This window comes from Taurulus bubalis (genome assembly GCF_910589615.1).
Source record: "Taurulus bubalis genome assembly, chromosome: 14".
Lineage (NCBI taxonomy): Eukaryota > Metazoa > Chordata > Actinopteri > Perciformes > Cottidae > Taurulus > Taurulus bubalis.
In genome coordinates this window covers 20,177,565-20,196,144 of record NC_136602.1, presented here as the reverse complement: position 1 = coordinate 20,196,144, position 18,580 = coordinate 20,177,565, and the positions used below count along the sequence as shown (strand labels likewise).

The window sequence follows — 18,580 nt, the reverse complement described above, 5'->3', positions numbered from 1 at the left end:
ACAGGCACGCGGCGCATGCTGCTGTGATTGCAGGTGCACACAAGCAAGAAGTCATGAACTCATGCATGCACGCACTATTTGGAAGAAATACTAAATGTGGCTGAAGAGGATTACAAAAAAGAGATTATACATCTTTCAGTATGTCTTGCTTACACTGCTCTCCTAAAAACACAAACCCTGTCAACAAGCAAATGACAACAAAATCAGATGCAAATGTACACCTGCTGCTCAGCGGTACGCCCTTTGTGTGGAGCGAAGTCAACACCCAGTTGATCCAACACGGGCCCTTTAAAAACAGCTTAAAACTCACCCAAATGCAACTTTAGGTGACACAGGGGCTGAAACCATTCTGCGCCTCCCTGCTGCTCTGTGTCTATACATTCCACACTGACAAGGGCCTGTTGTTTCCACTGCTGGCGTGTATGTCTCACCCGTGTGTTTGTGTCTCCTGGCTCGACACCTCACCTTCCTCGACAAAGCTGTGCTGAGTGATCACTGCCATCGGACCTGATGACAGGGGTCCGTCAGTGTCTCTTAGCGACGCAAATTGTGGGAATACAATCATCTGTGGAATTTATTATGGCCTCTCCAAGTGACGAATATAGAGCAGCAATTTTATAATCTCAACCAAATCACTAATAGATTGATGTATTTACAGACACAGTGTATCATGGCGACTTGTCACCATCAACAAGTAATAGCCCAGTCGTGGTGTCGTGACCTTTTGATTTTGCATTCATCATCCTTGTAGGTAAGCAAACTATGTCACCTCTTTGCAAACTGCCAAGACTTCCTGTTCGCTCCATCAAATGATGCAAAAGGGTTCTGCAGCTGCTGCTCTTCCTTTTTCCATTTTGTTTCCCCATCCCCTTCCTTCTCCTGGGACAATCTTCCTCCTCCCGCTCTCTCCTTATCAACACGACAGAAGCCTTGAGACGTGGTCTAAACAAAAGATGAACACGTACTTTCCGAGGTAGACAAAAGAGAAGCGATGGTACTGCAGAATAAAAATTCCCAAAGATACAAATAATTATATATTTACAATTTGTACATTAATAATCTGTAGATAACATCAGCATGTTAATATGTTCACAAAGATTTAGTTAGCATTCCTCCTCAGAGAGACATGAATGTAGATACCAAATTGAATGGCTATCAATCCACTTGCTGAGACGTTTAATTTCAAAACCACAGTGTTAATGTTCAGTCTGGCCCAAAGACCGACCAACTGACATCTCTTTTTTCTACCCCTAGAGCCATGCAGCTAACAGGGCTGAAAAAAAACATAATTTTTTTGGCCATTACTTGTATAGGCATGCAAGAGCCCACATTAAAAAAGACTTGCCGTCACCTGTTCAACCCCACCCTTAATTAAACTTAAGTTATGCTTTTAGGGTTCACTTTCAAAGCATTAAGTGGTGAGCTATTGCTTTGACGTCATACAGTTATCCTTGTGTTGCCGTTCATTCTCCTAAAGCAGTGCGTTATTTACCACTGAGCAGATATACGTAGTTCTGTTTGGCTTTCAGTTTGCGGCGTCTGACGTGGTACACTGGATGTCATGGTTAGCATCTATCACATCTGCATCGGTGTCAAAGATAGCAACATTTATTTTCTCTAGTGCATGAGGAACAATGGAAGCTCAGCCTTCAATTGATAGCATACTGTTGACACTGTAAACTGACCCCATAAGACTTTGTCCAAAAGGCATACACATTAAGGACTTTATCTCTGAATACTTTTAGTAAACAAGTCTCATTGCAGACGGCCTCCATGTAGACGTTGGTTATCAGTGGCTGAAGATCTAATCTACTCTGTTGTGTTTCTACTGCGTCTTTTTTCACCTTCAACAATAACTGGCTCATTTCGATGCAGATTGTGTTACTACATAAATCATAACAGTTACACTTTGTGTGTTTGAGTCACATTCCTGAAGGTGTTTATGATATGAAGGGTGAGGGATCCAGCTCGTATTCACAGATTGGCCAGGTTCCTTTTTGTAATAACCAAAGCTGTCAGCCACAAAACCAAAAGGCAGGTCACCAACTTGTCTTTGGTTGTTTAAGGGTGCAGCAGGGGGGGTGTGTGGGGGGGGGGGACGCTTCCCTGTGGTATGTATGTAGCAACTATCTGTCATTAAACATTCATTTATATTCCAACTGCAGCACGCTGTGTGCTTTGGGTGGTGACCAAAGGAAACAATGACGAACTGTCTTCACTTAAGCAATCACGTTGCATCACTTCCTTTACTTCAGTCATAAGATTTCAGCCTGCCGAGGCTATTTTAAGTCCGTGAGAGGAGCAACCTTAAAAGGAAAATCACTGTATTTGGTCTGTTGTTCTCTCTCTCTCTCCTTTCAAGGTTTCACCAAACATGTGCTACAACATCCTGTCCTGGAGATACAGACGGCCTTTCCTCCAAATTCAAAGCACCGTCACTAAACCGCAGGTGATTTACAATTCAACCTGTCTATGTGAGGTGATGGCATTTTTAGTCTGTATAGGAAATGACAAGAGAGAATGTTAATGCGCTGTGCAAGGACAGAAAAGAATATATGCGGGCAAGAGAAGCTTTTGCCGCAGGCTTCGATGCGTTTACCCATCCCTTTTTTGTTTGTGTTATCAGAGCGCACCTTCATCAAAGAATGTCAATAGTCTTTATAACAGTCATCCTCACCCAGTACCTCCATTGTTTGTGGATTTCCTCATGACAGTAAAATGTCTGAGGTTAATAAAGGAGAAGGTTTTTGTTTGGTTTACCCTCCAGGCGTGTAAGCCTCAAAGAGGCACCGCTACTGTAGTTGGTTTTCCTCTCATTTTAATTCGAAGTAGCTGTTAATGAGCCACTTCTGGGAATATTATTAGTTTTTTGTTTTGCCAGTCTGATAATTTTTTGGTTAGCAATGCCCCCATGGACAGAGTCTATGGGCCCTGTGCTGTCATCAGTTAATGGCTGAGTAATAAATAAGCAAAAATCAAGAGACTCATGAGAAGTAACCTGTTTTTAACTGTTTCAGTGACTCCAGTTACGATGACATCTCCAGTGCAACAATTATTAACTATTGTAGCCTAATGATACATTATAATTATCTATTGATATACATCTTCCTTCACAACATATAATTATCATAAGGTGTGATTTCTGACTGTTTATAATTAGTCGGCACCCTTTTTCAAAATACAGTTCGATAAACATTTAGGCAGCAATGGATTTGTTTGCTTTGGGGCCACTGGGCAACAGTGGGCCCTACTGACGACCCTGATTTTTTAAATATATATATATATGCAAAGTTTAGTAATTAGCTTGCAGTGATTTGACGAAGCAAACATGTATTAAGGAATATGCACCATGTAAGCATAGTATAAACTGACATGATGAAGGCCTTAAAACTCTACAAGAAGGGACCTCAAGATTAGTGACCTTGTTTCAGTTCATTTATATTGTGCGCATTACACATTATCACACACATTTGCAATTAGTCAAACTACCTCAAAGTTTGTACTTTGGGCCGGCTTCCGGATCAATAGCGCCCTATAACCTGTTGGTTATCCAGTAATGACTTTATTCATTTTTTTTCATAACCTGGTTAACCCAAGTTTGACTTATGAATGGCTAATAATCAATCTAAAAAGCATTAGTAAATTAGTTTATAAACCTATTAATAAAGACATTAGTTACAGCTTTTTACCCTTTTTACAGGGTGCCCCATTAGAAAGTGGAACTCTTTTTGGTGAAGCTCTGTACTCACTCACTGTACTAGTACTTAATTTGAAAGAATTAAACCATATTGATGTTGACACATTGCATGGAGAGTAATATATATCAATGAGTTATGAGAAGTGCTTTAAACTTCAAAGTGGAGGTTTATGGGCTATTGCCTGATACATAACGTTGATTAGTTGATAACAGCAGCAGTTCGTCAGCTGCAGTCGCTCGATAACAGATGTGCAGAGTCCACAGATGTGCAGAGCTGAGCTGCTTCAGGACGGGGACGCAGCACAGCTGCTACGTGAGCAGCCCGTGTGGAGCTGAAAGTCGAGGCGGGGCGAACTTGTGTCGACAGCAAGTCTGTCTTGCCCTCTGTGTGCCGTCTCAAACATCCTCGCAAACATGCCTGGAGCATGACAATAAACTGGTTGAGCTGGGTGACGCGGGGCGGCGAGAGGAAACGAGATGAAACAGAAACGTTTCGACACCTGGACTAGAAGCAGGTCGCAGTTGTGAAGGAAAAAACATGGCGAAGCAGAGCACTTTACGGGCTTCGAGTTGAACCGACGAGGAGCTTGACGAGTGAAACATTTCTGTGAGGTGAGTTTACCGTTTCACGGAGTTGACGGTGTGACGGGGACCGCGCTGTTCCCGCACATTGTGCCGCGTTTGATCTGGCTTTGCTGAAGTGCCATGTCGGTCTCAGTGGGGAAAACAAGTTAGTAAATCCATTCTGAATGGGTCTTTTTAACACTTGAGGTGACCAACAGCCGTGTAATGGGTACAATGTGATCTCTTAACTTCGTTATGTGTTTTGCTTCGTTAGTTTTATTATTTTTTGTCTTGTTGGGTTGACATGAACTTGCAAATGGAGACTTTGGCCGCCGGGCGTTTAGCCAGAGGGAGGAGCCGCACCCAGAACCTATCTGCCCTGTGGTAAAGTCTTTCTCCCTCATTCATCGACCCTGAAACAGGGTTTTAGCTACAAATCTGAGCACAACGAGTTGAACTCTTTGTGGTAAAACTAGCTGCAGGGCTGGGTGGCACTGTTGGAATAAAAGTCATGATGTGAATGAGATCCTTCTCTTCTGATTTTGGCAAATGGATGTCAAATCTGTCCACATATGAAGTAGTCAAAATGATGCCCAATCTAATGATTGACGAGCCATTATTGTGCTCTATATCTGATACCTCGACTTCAACATGTAAAACAAACACAGCAGTATTCAGTCACATTTGATTATTCAGTTTTGTATTCAGTTTAGAGTTATGTAACATGGCAACAGGATGTGATCATCTCATAAGATAATTTATCTCAGAAACGATGAACATTGATCTAAATTGATGGGCTGCAGCTAAGGTTTATTCTCTGTTAAGCTGTTGATTATTTTGGAAAACTTTCCATCACAAGTTCCCAGAGCCCCCTGGGATTTTTGCTTTGAAAAGTGATTCTTAACAGTTAACTGATGATCAAGAGTGTTCATTTTCAATGAATTGTTTCAGCGCTAAGAAAGTGATCATTCAAAACTATGTAGCTGGTGAAAGGGGAAATGATTCATGCTATTCATCACATGACTACTTTTGCCATCACCCTCTCATTAGACTGCAGAATGGCGCATCGCTCTCAGTGTTCCTCGGCTGGGGATAACCCCCTGGACCCCAACTACCTCCCGCCTCACTATCGGGAAGAGTACCGCTTGGCTATTGATGCACTGATTGAGGAGGACTCGGATGGATACTATCAGTTCCTCCAAAAAGCAGATGTGGTGGACTTCCTGTCCTCACCTGAAATTCAGTACATTCAGAGCTCGGTTCAGGTCCCTCAGCAGAGCTACAACCCTGAACAACAACAGTTCCTGGAGTCTGGAGGAGATGACTCCTCAGACACTTACTGGCCGCTTCACTCGGACCTGGACGCCCCAGGCTTGGACCTTGGCTGGCCTCAGGTGCACTCCTTTATTGGGCCCACAGAGATCACAACTCTGGTCAACCCCCCTGAGCCTGGAATGCCGAGTATTAAGGAGCAGGCCCGACGACTCATCAAAAATGCACAGCAGGTAGATCTTTCACTTTCTTGACGGAGGGAGACTTTAAGCTAACCGAGGAAAGAAGTGTCCATCTCCTGACAGTCTAATTTCAATTTGGTCTTGTTTGTGGATTTTATCTCTTCAGGTGATCGCTATAGTGATGGACATGTTCACTGACGTCGACATGTTTGCTGATATTCTCGATGCTGCCATGAGGAATGTTGCAGTCTACATCATTTTAGACAAGGAGAATGCACATCACTTTGTCAACATGGTGTCCAACTGCAGGGTCAATCTACAGAGCATTCAAGTGAGTACATATTCTTTAAAAAATCTAATAACAGAGATGGCTGCTTACATTTATATTCCATTAGTTGCTCCCCTTTCTTCAAATACTCCCATCACACATCATTACAACCCTCCCACCCAAAGCACACTGGATGTATTGGGAAAGGTTTTTAAAAGGTCTGAACCTGTTAGTAAATAAGTCAATGTATTTATAATTTTGTAGTGATCTCCTTAACAAGTAAAGAACATTTTGAATAGAGTAACAGTGAACCAACTAATTTACTACAAATGTTCATCCCACTTAGACTACTGAAGCTGAAAAACATTCTGATGCAATGTTACAACATTTCTTTTTCTGGTGATATTCTGTATTTTCTTATTATGAACACATCAAGTTTAAAGACCCCAAGAATACATTGATCCTATGAACACACACTGTCTGTGTATCTGAAGTTTGATAACACTTATTCCTCTGTGTCATGGGCCTTGAAAAACGATTGAACACGTAATATTAAGGCACAATGTTGCACTGGGTGTCCTGTTCTGCTTTTATCCGATTAACATAGGCACTGGAGGTTCCTTTGAGTCACTGTCCTGCTGCTGTAAATACTCACTAGAGCACCAAATGTGTAATAGTCCGCAGCTGAAAATAGTCCGCAACAAATACACTCCTGATTGATAAGCATTTGCTAAAAACTACAATGCCTATCGATATCCTGTCTAGATCAAGATTTGAGGATTAATGGGATTATTTGGCAAAAGTATATAATATTGCCAGTCTTGCTCTGTCCATATTAACGAAACTTATGAAGAAAAGCAGAAGTACAGTTAGGTGCAGTACAGCTGTTGCTAGAGGTGACTCAATAAAACAAACAATGAAAACCTATCAGTCATTTTTTTCCAAACATTATGTGGCTGGCTTGCATTCTAAACTGACTTGAGTCATTTGTTATCGGAACTGCATAGTACTATTATTAGGAAGCTTTTTAGTAAACAACAGTCATAAAAATATGTAAAAACATCTTCATGGATTTGTCCAGCAATGTAAATCTTACATGCTATATTGATACATAGCATGTAATATTTACATTGCTTCTATGCTGTCTGTGTTGGTTTTGTTCTTGTCTGTGGTTTTTCCTTGTTAATCATTACTTTACATGCTGTGTATTACATGTTTGTTTTTACTGTATTTGTGCTTTGAGCCTCCGGTGTTTGCCTGTAACGCTATGTTATGCTATGTTGTCCTCAAATTAGGCTATTTGAACAAATCTGTCACATTAACATCATATTGATGTTAATTAACTTAATATGTCATTGATGTACATTAAATATAGACATTTTCCTATTGATAGAAACATAGCTGCATAATACTATAAAAAGGGTACTTGAAATGCAGCCCTTTTCTATGCTCTGTTTTGGTCGGGTTTTTGCTAGAGCAATGTTACCACCTAGCTTGGATTGCAATTGAAACATTGATAAAACCGTATGTACTACTTCCGCTTAATATTGATTTTTGAGTGATTTGATGTGTGTCTTGCAGCTTTTACGCGTGAGAACAGTGTCTGGCATCACGTATCACTGTCGCTCAGGGAAATCCTTCAAAGGTCAGATGATGGATCGCTTCCTGTTGACAGACTGCAGGGCTGTGTTGAGTGGGAACTACAGGTGAACATATTTCAATACCTCCACACACAGTTTGTATCTGTTTGCATGACAAACAGACATAAGTATGCCATTAATTAAGTGTGTCTATTTATTCTTACTTATTGTCATGTCTTTTTCCAGCTTCATGTGGTCTTTTGAGAAGCTCCACCGCTGTATGGCACACCTTTTCCTTGGACAGCTTGTATCTACCTTTGATGAAGAGTTTCGGATTCTGTTTGCTCAGTCCCATCCGCTGATGATTGAAAATTTCACTCCAATGGAAGAGTTAAGCCTTTCAAAAAAGAGGCAATATCCAAGTGATAGAACGCTATATAGAGAGCCAAAGAAATTTCAGTCAATGGACCCCTCTGATGAACGCATGGACAAAGATTGGAGAATGATGCCCCTTAAAAGAGAGTCCATGCACGGCCCTGCAGATGTGTACAATAGATTTACATCCCAGCAATCTCGCATGGATCCGTCTTTTGATCAGGGCCCCTCCAAGAAGCCCATGATGGAAAACCTTGCCTTCAAACGTCACAGTTATGCCGAAGACACTCATGGTCGACGCTCTTATTCATTCTTGCAGCAGGGAATACTAGAGCCTAACAACCAGGGAAGGCAGTCCCAGAGAGGGCAGCAGCCTGGACCAGGTCCGGGAATAGAAGAAGATTACAGTGGCTATAACAAGTTCTGGAACCAAGACTTTTATTCGGCAGATGAGAACTCTGAACCTGGTTTACCACAAGAAATGGAACCACTTGATAACTTTGACCCTGTGCTTAACTATTTATCATCTACCAAAAATGCAGACTTTGACCAGGGCTCAGATAAATTACTATCTGCATCAGATTCACCGTTTGGGTCATCTCACCCTCGAAGATTCAATTTAGGCCAGCCACATGCTTGTCAAACATCTCCCAGCCCCTCAAATCTTACTGATCAGAAGCAGTTTTTCCAGGACCCTAATGTTGACCGCAAGGATCCTCTGGTGAAACGGGGGCTAAGAAACTGGAGGATTAGCTCATACCTCAGTGCATATGATAATCCAGGAGATGAAGGCTTGCCGTCGGAACCACTTGATGGACCAGATGCCTTTGAAGAGCCCTCTAACCCCATACAGCAAACACCAGGCATAGATGTATCAGTTCTTAAAATCCCTAATGTGAGAGAGTTTAAAGTTCCAGCAATACCCAGGGCAAGTCAAATGCCAAGTTATGCCAAAACCAATGTACGAGAACAGCCAAAAAAATTACCTGATGAGTCTATTGCAGTAGCAACAAAAACCCAAACAACACCGACACCTTCAGAATCATCATCATCGACAACCGAAGTGGAAAAGATGGAGGAGGCCGAGCAAAAGGAACCCAAAACTGCTGTTCTTCGAAGGGAGGAGTCGTTCCGTAGGAAATACAATGTAGTTGTACCAAGGAGCTCAAGGTTAAGATCCTCTCTGATATTCAGCTCACTGGACCAGCAGCATACTTCTCAAGATACCAAAACTGCTCTCGACCAACACGATGAGGAAAGTGACAAAACTGAGGCAGAACAGACTAAACCACCTTTGGTTTCTCAGGTTTTGGGACAAAGGAGGTCGACAAGAGAACCTTTTGAATGGAGTCGTTACATGAAGTCAGAAACTTTTGATAACTCTGCCACAGATCAATCCAAGCCAGATGATGGAAACAGTAAACATGATGATAAAGATTCACCAAAGGACAACAAGTCCAAGGATATTTCAGAGGCACAAGAATCACTGAAACCACCAGCTGAAGAGCAATCCAAGTTACCCAGAACTGTTCAGCCAGAACAGCCACCCAAATCTTTACTCACCACTCCATATGTAGATATGAGTGATCCTGATAAGAGGCTCATGTTTTTCAAAGAGTTGGCAGCAAAACGCAAAGCTGCAGAAGCTGAAAAAAGCAACGAGAAAGCTCCGATGAAACCACCAACTGAACTAAAAGAAAATACTGCTGTTAAAAATGAGAAGCCTGTACCGAAAGACAACTCTGAAAAGATGTCTGACACTTCAACATCTGAGGGTTTATTAGATAAAAATGTTACTGCGGAGGATTCAGGGAAAACAGCATCCGCAGAGTCAGTCAGTCCATCGTTAGATGCCAGTGATAAGACTAACAAGCAGAACAGTCTGGTCGAGACTGATCCCAATACCTCCCAAAGCTGTAAACAAGAACAAATAAGAGTTTCAACTAATTCAGAGAAGATAGAGCTGAAGAAGACCCAATCAGCAGAAACTCTGCCTGTTTCTGCAGAAACAGAAGCAACTCAGAGTAAAACACCGGAAGAGCCAAAGCTGTCAAATCCTGCTGTAAAAAAGAGTAGCCACAGTCATCCACCTACACCACCACCACCACCACAAATACACAACACACCACCTAATGCTACTCCTGCTAGTGTTCCTTCTCTTGCACAAGGTACTGATGAAAGTGAAAGGCCTTGCCTTGATTCAACCTCAAAGAAGAGCGGTTCACTCACTCCCAGTTCAGTGGAGGAACCACCATCTTCTGGATTTGCTGCATTGTATTCTAACACCCCGGATTCTTTATCAGTTCAGTTAGAAACCAGCATTTCCTCTCCTCCTCTGCTACCTGAACAAGACACTGGATCAGAATTCAGCTCTTCTAACCCATCAGGCCCAAGCTGTTCCGCTAATAACATTGTGCCAGAATCTGGTTCACAGATAAATCCAAGTCCGTCACCCTCTAGCTGTGCTCTTCCTTCCTCTCCAGAAGAGACCATATCCTCTAATGTTACCCCAGAAGGTTCAAGCTCAACAATAACTTCCAGCACATTGTCTCTAAATGCACAGGAATCTGTCAGTCCCTCACCGCCAGAACCTTCCCAATTGACGTCATCCGAGACCCTTTCAGCAGCTGACTCTGCACATGTGGAATCTGATATTTCTCCTGACAAATGTGCTGCTGGTTTAGAGTCAAACACATCCTCATCACAGTCCAGTAAAGAGACAGACTCTGAACAATCTTGTGATCCTACACCTTCAAAAAAAGATGTTCCTGAATCAGAAAACAGCTCTGCTCCAAAAGGGGTTGGAGAGAAGTCTCAAGATCTTGGATCATTAAATAATGTGGAAGGTAGGAGCACACTTCCTAGTCTTTCATTGCCTGAATCATGTTTAGATAATGTATCTGAGCTGGAAGATAAATCTATATCTGCTCAAAATGAAACCATTACTTCTACCCCCTCCCCAGCAGACACTCCACCCAAGCTTTGTGCAGAAAAAACAAGCTCTCCTGCCCTCCCAGACTTTACTCCTCATGCTTCCCAGTCAGAAAGACAAACGACCCCTCCCTCCAAACCTAACCTGACAGGATCTGTCTCTCCCATTGCTGTTGAAACAGTATCATGTGCTTCTCCTCTAACAGAGACAGAGTCAGTTACAACAGTCTTGGCCCCTGAGGCTGAAACAATATTGACTGCATTGCACAGCCCCTCAGATACTGAATGTCTTCCCAAGCAGATTGCAACAGACCAACAGACAAATTCAACTGAAACTCCAATGCTTCCATCAACAGAAACATTGAGCCCAACTGAGCCAACCTCAAAAGTCCCAACAGATCCCGCTCTGCCAAGCAAAACACCTGAAACTGTGACCTTTGAACCCCGTCCTTCAGAGTCGCCTTTATCTTCTGAAAATAGTAATCTGGACAAGCAGAATGAAGTGAACAAAGAGCATGACATGCCTGACCCTGATGAGATCAAAACTGATGATACAGAGGCCACAAATAAACTAAATAAAAGTACTACACAGGAGTTAGCCTGCAATGAGACAACAAATGAACAAGTAGGGCAAAAAAACTGCCCCGAACCGCTAGAGATCACATCAGATGAAGTTGTTCCTGCATCACCACAGTCCAAGCAGCCAAAGTCAAGTCAGTCTCGCTACCAATCATCAACAGCCAACGTGATCTCAAGCAGCAACCTCAGAGACGATACAAAGCTGCTTTTGGAGCAAATTTCTGCAAATAGCCAAAGCAGGATCGAAGCTGCAAAGGAGTCTCCTGTCACCGACGACGAGAAAGAAGGCGAAGCTGACAAAAACGCCCAAAGGGAGAAAGAAAGGGGGATCAGCTCACTGAACAGAGGGCTGCCAAAGACCAGTCAGGAGCGGGAGAAGCTGCTGGAGAAGATTCAGAGCATGAGGAAGGAGAGGAAGGTGTACAGCCGATTTGAGGTATGAATACACTAACACCATTGTTGGTCTTACCTATTTATGCACTTTGTGTTTCCCTTGTTGTAACTAATTGTGTGTCTCCATTATTTTCACAGATGGCACCTTAAATGGGATCTAAAGAAATGTGCACAGCATAGTGTGTGTAGACAGAAGCAAAGTCATTTGACTGCTGAAATGATGACCAAGACAATTTCTCACCAAAGACATTTAATAGAAATGGGATTGCTCTGCTTGTTCTGAAGCAGGGGACTCGTATCGGTGGCACTGGACTTTAAAGTGTAAAACTACCGGCAATACAAATTAATTCAAGCCTGATGCCTTGTTTACATGTGCGATGACCAACAAAGGGCTTCTTCCCGACAGTGAATCACCAAGTTGCTACCGGTGTGAAAAGACTGAGGCTACATGTGAGGGATCAAATATGAAATAACTGACTGCATGGGTCAAGTGCAATGTTTGCAACAGGTTGTGTCTGTGACGAGGTCTGACCGTGCCTTTTATACAGCAATGACAGCCATTACGTTACTTTTTGCTGTTTTTAAGACAAAATGTGATGGAAAAATGTAATAGATTATCTAAAGTAGTCAGAGTTTATCAAACTGCAATACACTGTTTGTATTGTAGAATTCCACAAGCATGCTAAACAAAGATGTTAATCACATGTGTTTGTGAAGCCAATGAATATATACATTCCTATGCATGCAGGACTGGTGTTGTTCTGGTGTAAATAAATTGTAGCTTTAGCATTGCAGCAATTTGATGATTTGTGAAACAAACAAACATGTTACTTTTTAAGTGTTTAAAGCCAAAGCTACCTGATTGGTGAGATGCCAGAGGGATAAGTTACTACATACTTATTTGCTTTTTTTAATGAAAACTTGTCATACATGTACACTGAAACAAGAAATGTCTTTAAAAATGTGGAAAATGGTTTCTGTGCCTGACTTTGCAAAAGGAAGTTCCCTTTATGTATCGGCATTTTTCAAAGCAGGTGTTCAGGTGGACCAGTAAGCCATGACAGTGTGACCCTGAGGCAGCATGAACAAAACCAGGAGCCTGAAGAAGCAGCTAAATGAAATACGGCCATCATTAATTGTATTACTTAAACTTACGCTTTTCCTGCCATGACGTGTAAAAATGTCTTCTGTGAAAAAGACCCGTTCTTTTTTTAATCTGTCCCTAAAAATCCATCTTCTATTTTAAGATGATGACATGATTGAAAATCAGTTGTCCAATGTGGAACATGTTTTACCATGCAATTCTCAAGTCAACACAAGGCATCCCTTAATCTGTGACTCACCACAATGACCTTTCCTCTAGCACCCTTGAGAAATAGTGAACGTATTGTGTGGTGATTGGATCAGAACTCTGGGTTTGCCTTTACAGAGAGCAGCTCACGCTGTATGGTTGCATATAAATTGTAATAATGGGATGTTTGGTTTAAAAAAATATATATAAAAAATAGGAATATGTATATACATAACAAAACATAGAATACACACTATGGTATATGTAATATTCATATAATAAATCTAACATAAGCCAACTTAGTGTCTATTTATCTTGCTGTAATACACTGTTCTAGTTTACAAGCTGCATTCATAAACATCAACATATAACAGAGAATGAACCATGTAACCATATTACATAGTACATAATCACTATTTCTACTGGCTCCTCGCTTCTCGCTCAGAACACAAACGGGCAAATGCACAACTTAAAATATCTTAATTATCAGGCTATTACACTGCTACTCAGTCAATTTGACAGCAAACACTTGGGGCACTGCTATGTGAACAAAGCCAGGAGAAGCTCGGATAACAACACACACACGGAGGGAGTGACTTCATTCCCTGCTCTGGAAGACATTTTTCCACTATATCTTTATTTAGCAAATCATTGTTCGCTGCTTTATTAATGCTCGTTAAATGCAGCTCTATTTAACTCACATGTCATTGTGTCCTGGCTACTCTCCATGCTTTGAGCAGGCTGGTCTTGTTCTTCTTTGTTGATGAGCAGGATTCAGGAAGAGCGCCCTCTGCTGGCCAGGGATTTGCTCCTTAGTCCACATAGCCTTGAAGCAACAGACCGCCTTTTTAACCACCACCATCAGGCCAAGAGTATCTGTCATGACCATCATGCACATCCTTGAACATTGTCATACTCGCCAGAACGCAAAATCAAAAACTAAATATAACAATTATGCTTTTCTTGGACCTCAAAAAAGCTACATTTAGTCTATGTTTCATCTGTCAAACAACAGATAGGTATTTGTACCTTATGATCTGATTTATATTACAAGGAACAACAATGTCATAGCTGTCCACAATTTGACAAATAAAAAGTGTGCCCCTACACAAGGAGGTCAGAGGTCAAGGTCAACTTCTAAACAGCCTACCTGATGCTGGTAGAGATTTGGTATGTTACTCAATGACACTTGAGGATTTCAGCATATGTAATGACTATTCAGAAGAAGTCAATGTTTCCCAAACCTTTACAAGCTTTACACCTTCTGGTCTCGTCTATTCTGTAAAGATCTATTCAAGTGTATTTTTAAGTGATCATGATTTACTTAACCTGAACTGATTAGTTTACTTAACATGGCACGACTTCTCTTGCAAAACACTATGCTTTCACTGTGAATTAAATTGGCTCCAGTCACATGCTACGTGGCGTTGGTTATGAAAGAAGGACTCCTATGCTTCATTGGAAACAGTGGGCCTCTTGTTTTCGCTGCTGAAAAAAGTGTTGATAAGCTTGTTCTGAATTACACTAATCTTTAAAGAACGTTCACTGCTCGAAGGACCTCACTTTGAAGGGAGAACTCGAGAATAGTAGTTTTTGCCCGTTTCATTTATTTTTGTTGGTTTGTTGGTTGTACATTAGAATGACTTTGACCCGGAAGACAGTGTACCACTTAGCAGCCTTCAGCTGGTATGCTTTTGTTGTGAAGAGTCTCATTGCGAAGGATGGAGATGAGTTGCCACCAGGAATCTTTGTTTATGGAGGACCTTGGAAGTATCTTACTTTTTTGAACTTGGTGAGTACACCACCCATATTACCTAATAATAATAGTAGTAATAGTTTACAATAGCGTATATTGCAGAATTTAAAATGGATAATGGATAACAATTATGTTGCGTGTGATATTTCAGTTACTACAAATGTCATTTTTTGGACTGGCGGCCCTGAATGATCTACAAGCTGTAAAGAAACGAGAGAGTACTCTGAACAGATGCAAAGACCTGCTCTTCTCTGTCTTTGCCTTCCCTGTAGGCATGGTAAGAAGCAAATGTTTTTAAATCCTACATCTTTTCCATCAGTAAATGAGAATTTTACATTAACTCCATGTTCTATGTATTTCGTTTAGTTTGTTGTTCTACTTTTCTGGACGATCTTTGCCTATGACAGAGAATTAGTCTACCCAGCTACCATTGACACCTTCTTTCCTCCCTGGATAAACCATGCTATGGTCTGAAAATCTGCATTTTCAACAAACATATGCCACAAATTGAATAATCCTAATTCTCTCATAAACCATAACACACACTAAATTATTCCCATCCTGTTTTTCAGCACACATGTGTCCTTCCTATTTTACTGGGAGAAGTGCTGGTGCAGCCTCACATCTACCCACAGACTAAATATGCACTGGCAGCATTAGGAGGTGTGGGCTCGGCATACTTATTTTGGTAAGTGTTGAGTCAGCATGTGCAGCAGAACCATGATCAGGAGAGACAGGTCAGATAGAGAAAAGACAATTGTTTATTATTAACCGATGATATGTGACGATGAAGTCCAGACACTGGTGGAGGTAAATGATGAGTTGATTATTCTGAGAAAATTGGGCGTCGATGGGGAGGTGGAGGGCCGCGTAACGGCAGCATGAATGTGCTGAAGGTAGGGAGACAGTCATATTTAAAAAGAGACCGCATGAGGGTAGGCTAACGATGTCATTGTTTCATTGTGCTTATTGGATAGAAGAGACCAGCTGATCTAAACAGCTGATATCATGATTGACAGCCCCGAACCATGACAACAAGGAAGTTATGAGTGAGCATGCGTGAGGAGTGAATGGCAGGTGTATGAGAAATAAACTACAAGCATAAGCAGGGGCGGTTGTGGGCACGGGCGACCCGGGCAGCCGCTCGGGGCGGCACCTTTTCATGACACGTGGGGGTGGCGCTTGGAGGGGGGTCTCGCCCGGGGCGTAATTACATGTAGAACCGCCACTGAGCATAAGCACACACGAGTATAGTCTTCCTGACTAAGCTTTATTTAATTGTTATGCATATAATTGACACACAAATATCACAGCATTTTAAAACAATTAAATCCTTCTTCATTTAATATTGCTCTTTTGAAACGGACCGGATCTTTCATACATCTTTTTTGGGATAAAATTTCAAATATTATTTGAACTGGAGAGATGTATAAATACTAATCATCAGTACAGCAGTGCTAATAACTAAAACAAGTAAAAAGCCCAAATGGGAGAAAAGAAATTAAGAAACAATGACATAAAGAGTACTAGGGATTCATGAATGGAAGTAAATTAAGTTAAATTAAGATATAAATGTATAAATAGATCAAATCAATCTCTCACATAACCCAGTGTGGCTTAAAGCACACCAGTGTCTAACTGTATCTATGCTCTTACTATAACTAGTCCAGACTAGTTTAGCGTTCAACATTTCACAAGTAAAACAGCTTGAGGGATAACAACTTCCTTTTCAACCTTGAATAGTTGGCTCAAATACTGTAATGCTGCCGACAGATCCCTGTGTGTCTGATAATAAATAAACCTGATTTTGTGTGTTTGTATGTTACAATCTTACAATCTGTGCCCTCAGTGGGTGGAAACTATGTTCCAGTGAATAGTTTTGCACATCTCTGAGACAAGACAGTACAAGATGAGACTGATACTGTGTTTGTGTTTCTCTCTAAACGTGTTCTGCAGGATTGTATGGGTGTTCTTGTCAGTTGGGATTTGGGTGTACCCCCTTCTCGCACACTTCAGCACTGCTGGTGTGGTGGGCTTCTTCTTCTTCAACATGTCGGTGGTGACGTTGCTCTACGTGCTAGGAGACAAGCTCAACAGCCATGTTTGGAGTAAGAGGCATTGCATTTATCACCGGTGACAAACATAGGATCACATGTTCATTTGTGTTTCATTTCATTGTATCTCTCTTTTGTCTCCTTTACTCCAGGTAAGGACGTGCACAAAATGAAAACAAAAGCAAAGTAATTTAGCATCTCTGCCACATAAATACACTCAAACAGTCGGCCTGATCCCTGAAAGTGAGACTATGTAACTATTTAAAGAGGAAGTAACACAATCTTCCTCTTTCAAATGAAAAGTTAGAATTATAAACAACAAACGGCCACATTGCACAAATAAATATACAGAGGTTTAATGCTACAACCTTTGTTAGACTGGTATGATTAGTAGCTCAGTGGTTTGCTAATTGCTAAACTCCTATTTAGCAAGTTACAGTGAACTAACGTTACTTTTAAGCATTCAGTTCAAATCTAGCGATCATTGTTTGTATTGTCAATTGTAGTCACTGTAGTGGCTGTTCAACAAATGTTACATAGTTTTAGTTTCATGTTAAAGGGCTTAATCTGTCATGAAACTGCATCCTAGATATACTGTATTGTGTAACATGTATACTTTGATGTAAATATTAGAGTGTAGTTTTACAGCTCAATAAAGAAATGGGCTATTTAACTTTGCACAAACACTTGAATAGTGGAACTTAAACAGCAAAGCACAAACCAAGTACCACTGAGCCACAGCACAAGTAATCATCCTGTTTCTATGTTATTATTAATATTATTATAATATTAATTTCAAGCAGTTCCTGATTTAAAAAAAAGGCAGATTGAATTTAATCAGAAGCTCTTTTCCATAAATTACCCAGTCAGCAAGAAAGGAAGCAGTCCGGATCCACCATCCACATAATCACATCGATATTAAGCACTACTGTCCCCTCTTCACGAAGGGAAATTCATTACCAATATCATGTTTGACCTGAATAAAGTGCTTATTTCTCCATTAATGCGTGAACATCTGCAGGCTGCAGGAATAAATGATTTATGGTATCCAAAACGCAATGCGGAGGAGCCTTGGATTTGATGCCATCACAAATCCAGTCGTGTGCTTTCCATCCATTTCTGTCAGTGTCCTTATTTTGGCTGTGCTAAATCAGGGAGCACGCAAGTCTCTGTAGCCTTTAAGATGGTGAAGGTAGCTTGGATCCGCGTCCACCAATCCAACTGAAAGGATCTTGGCCAATAAATGCACATCTTCTTCAGTCAAATCCTTCTGTTGAAAAGACAAATGTAAAATATACCATCTAAACTAATACAAATGATTCCAGCATTTATCACCGGATGGTTACTCACTTTCTTGTTGGAGGCAGATGTTTCAGGTTGTTGTAGTTTTTGAGGTTTAATTCCCTGCCAAGGAAAATAAAGGATCATTGCAGAGAATCACACGTTATTTCCTTCTTCCTGACACTGGCCACTTCCTTGAGCAGCTGCGGTGCCATTTCTGTTTGTTCCTGTCTTTTAAATGTTGATCTATCTTATTCTTTATCTGAATGACGTTTTTTTAAACAGAAAATCACACACAAGAGAAACTCACCTCTTTGAGTCCTTCTGAAAAGAACAATATGATGAAGAGAAGGCCAG

General features: G+C 41.2%; 2 protein-coding genes across 2 annotated transcripts; both read left to right on the top strand.

Moving 5' to 3' along the window:
* Nucleotides 1-4,625: 4,625 nt before the first annotated feature.
* fam83ha (family with sequence similarity 83 member Ha) lies at nt 4,626-13,400 on the top strand. Its single transcript, XM_079229770.1, has 6 exons — nt 4,626-4,645; nt 5,312-5,766; nt 5,882-6,046; nt 7,565-7,689; nt 7,810-11,884; nt 11,980-13,400. The coding sequence occupies exons 2-6, from the start codon at nt 5,320-5,322 to the stop codon at nt 11,989-11,991; spliced, it is 4,824 nt and encodes a 1,607-aa protein (XP_079085896.1). The 5' UTR covers nt 4,626-4,645; nt 5,312-5,319; the 3' UTR covers nt 11,992-13,400.
* Nucleotides 13,401-14,771: 1,371 nt separating this feature from the next.
* LOC306747037 (androgen-dependent TFPI-regulating protein) lies at nt 14,772-17,025 on the top strand (the record flags this gene model as incomplete). The annotated part of the gene is made up of 5 exons (XM_079230029.1): nt 14,772-14,924; nt 15,040-15,165; nt 15,255-15,356; nt 15,461-15,576; nt 16,845-17,025. The coding sequence occupies 5 exons, from the start codon at nt 14,772-14,774 to the stop codon at nt 17,023-17,025; spliced, it is 678 nt and encodes a 225-aa protein (XP_079086155.1).
* Between the last annotated feature and the right edge of the window lie 1,555 nt (nt 17,026-18,580).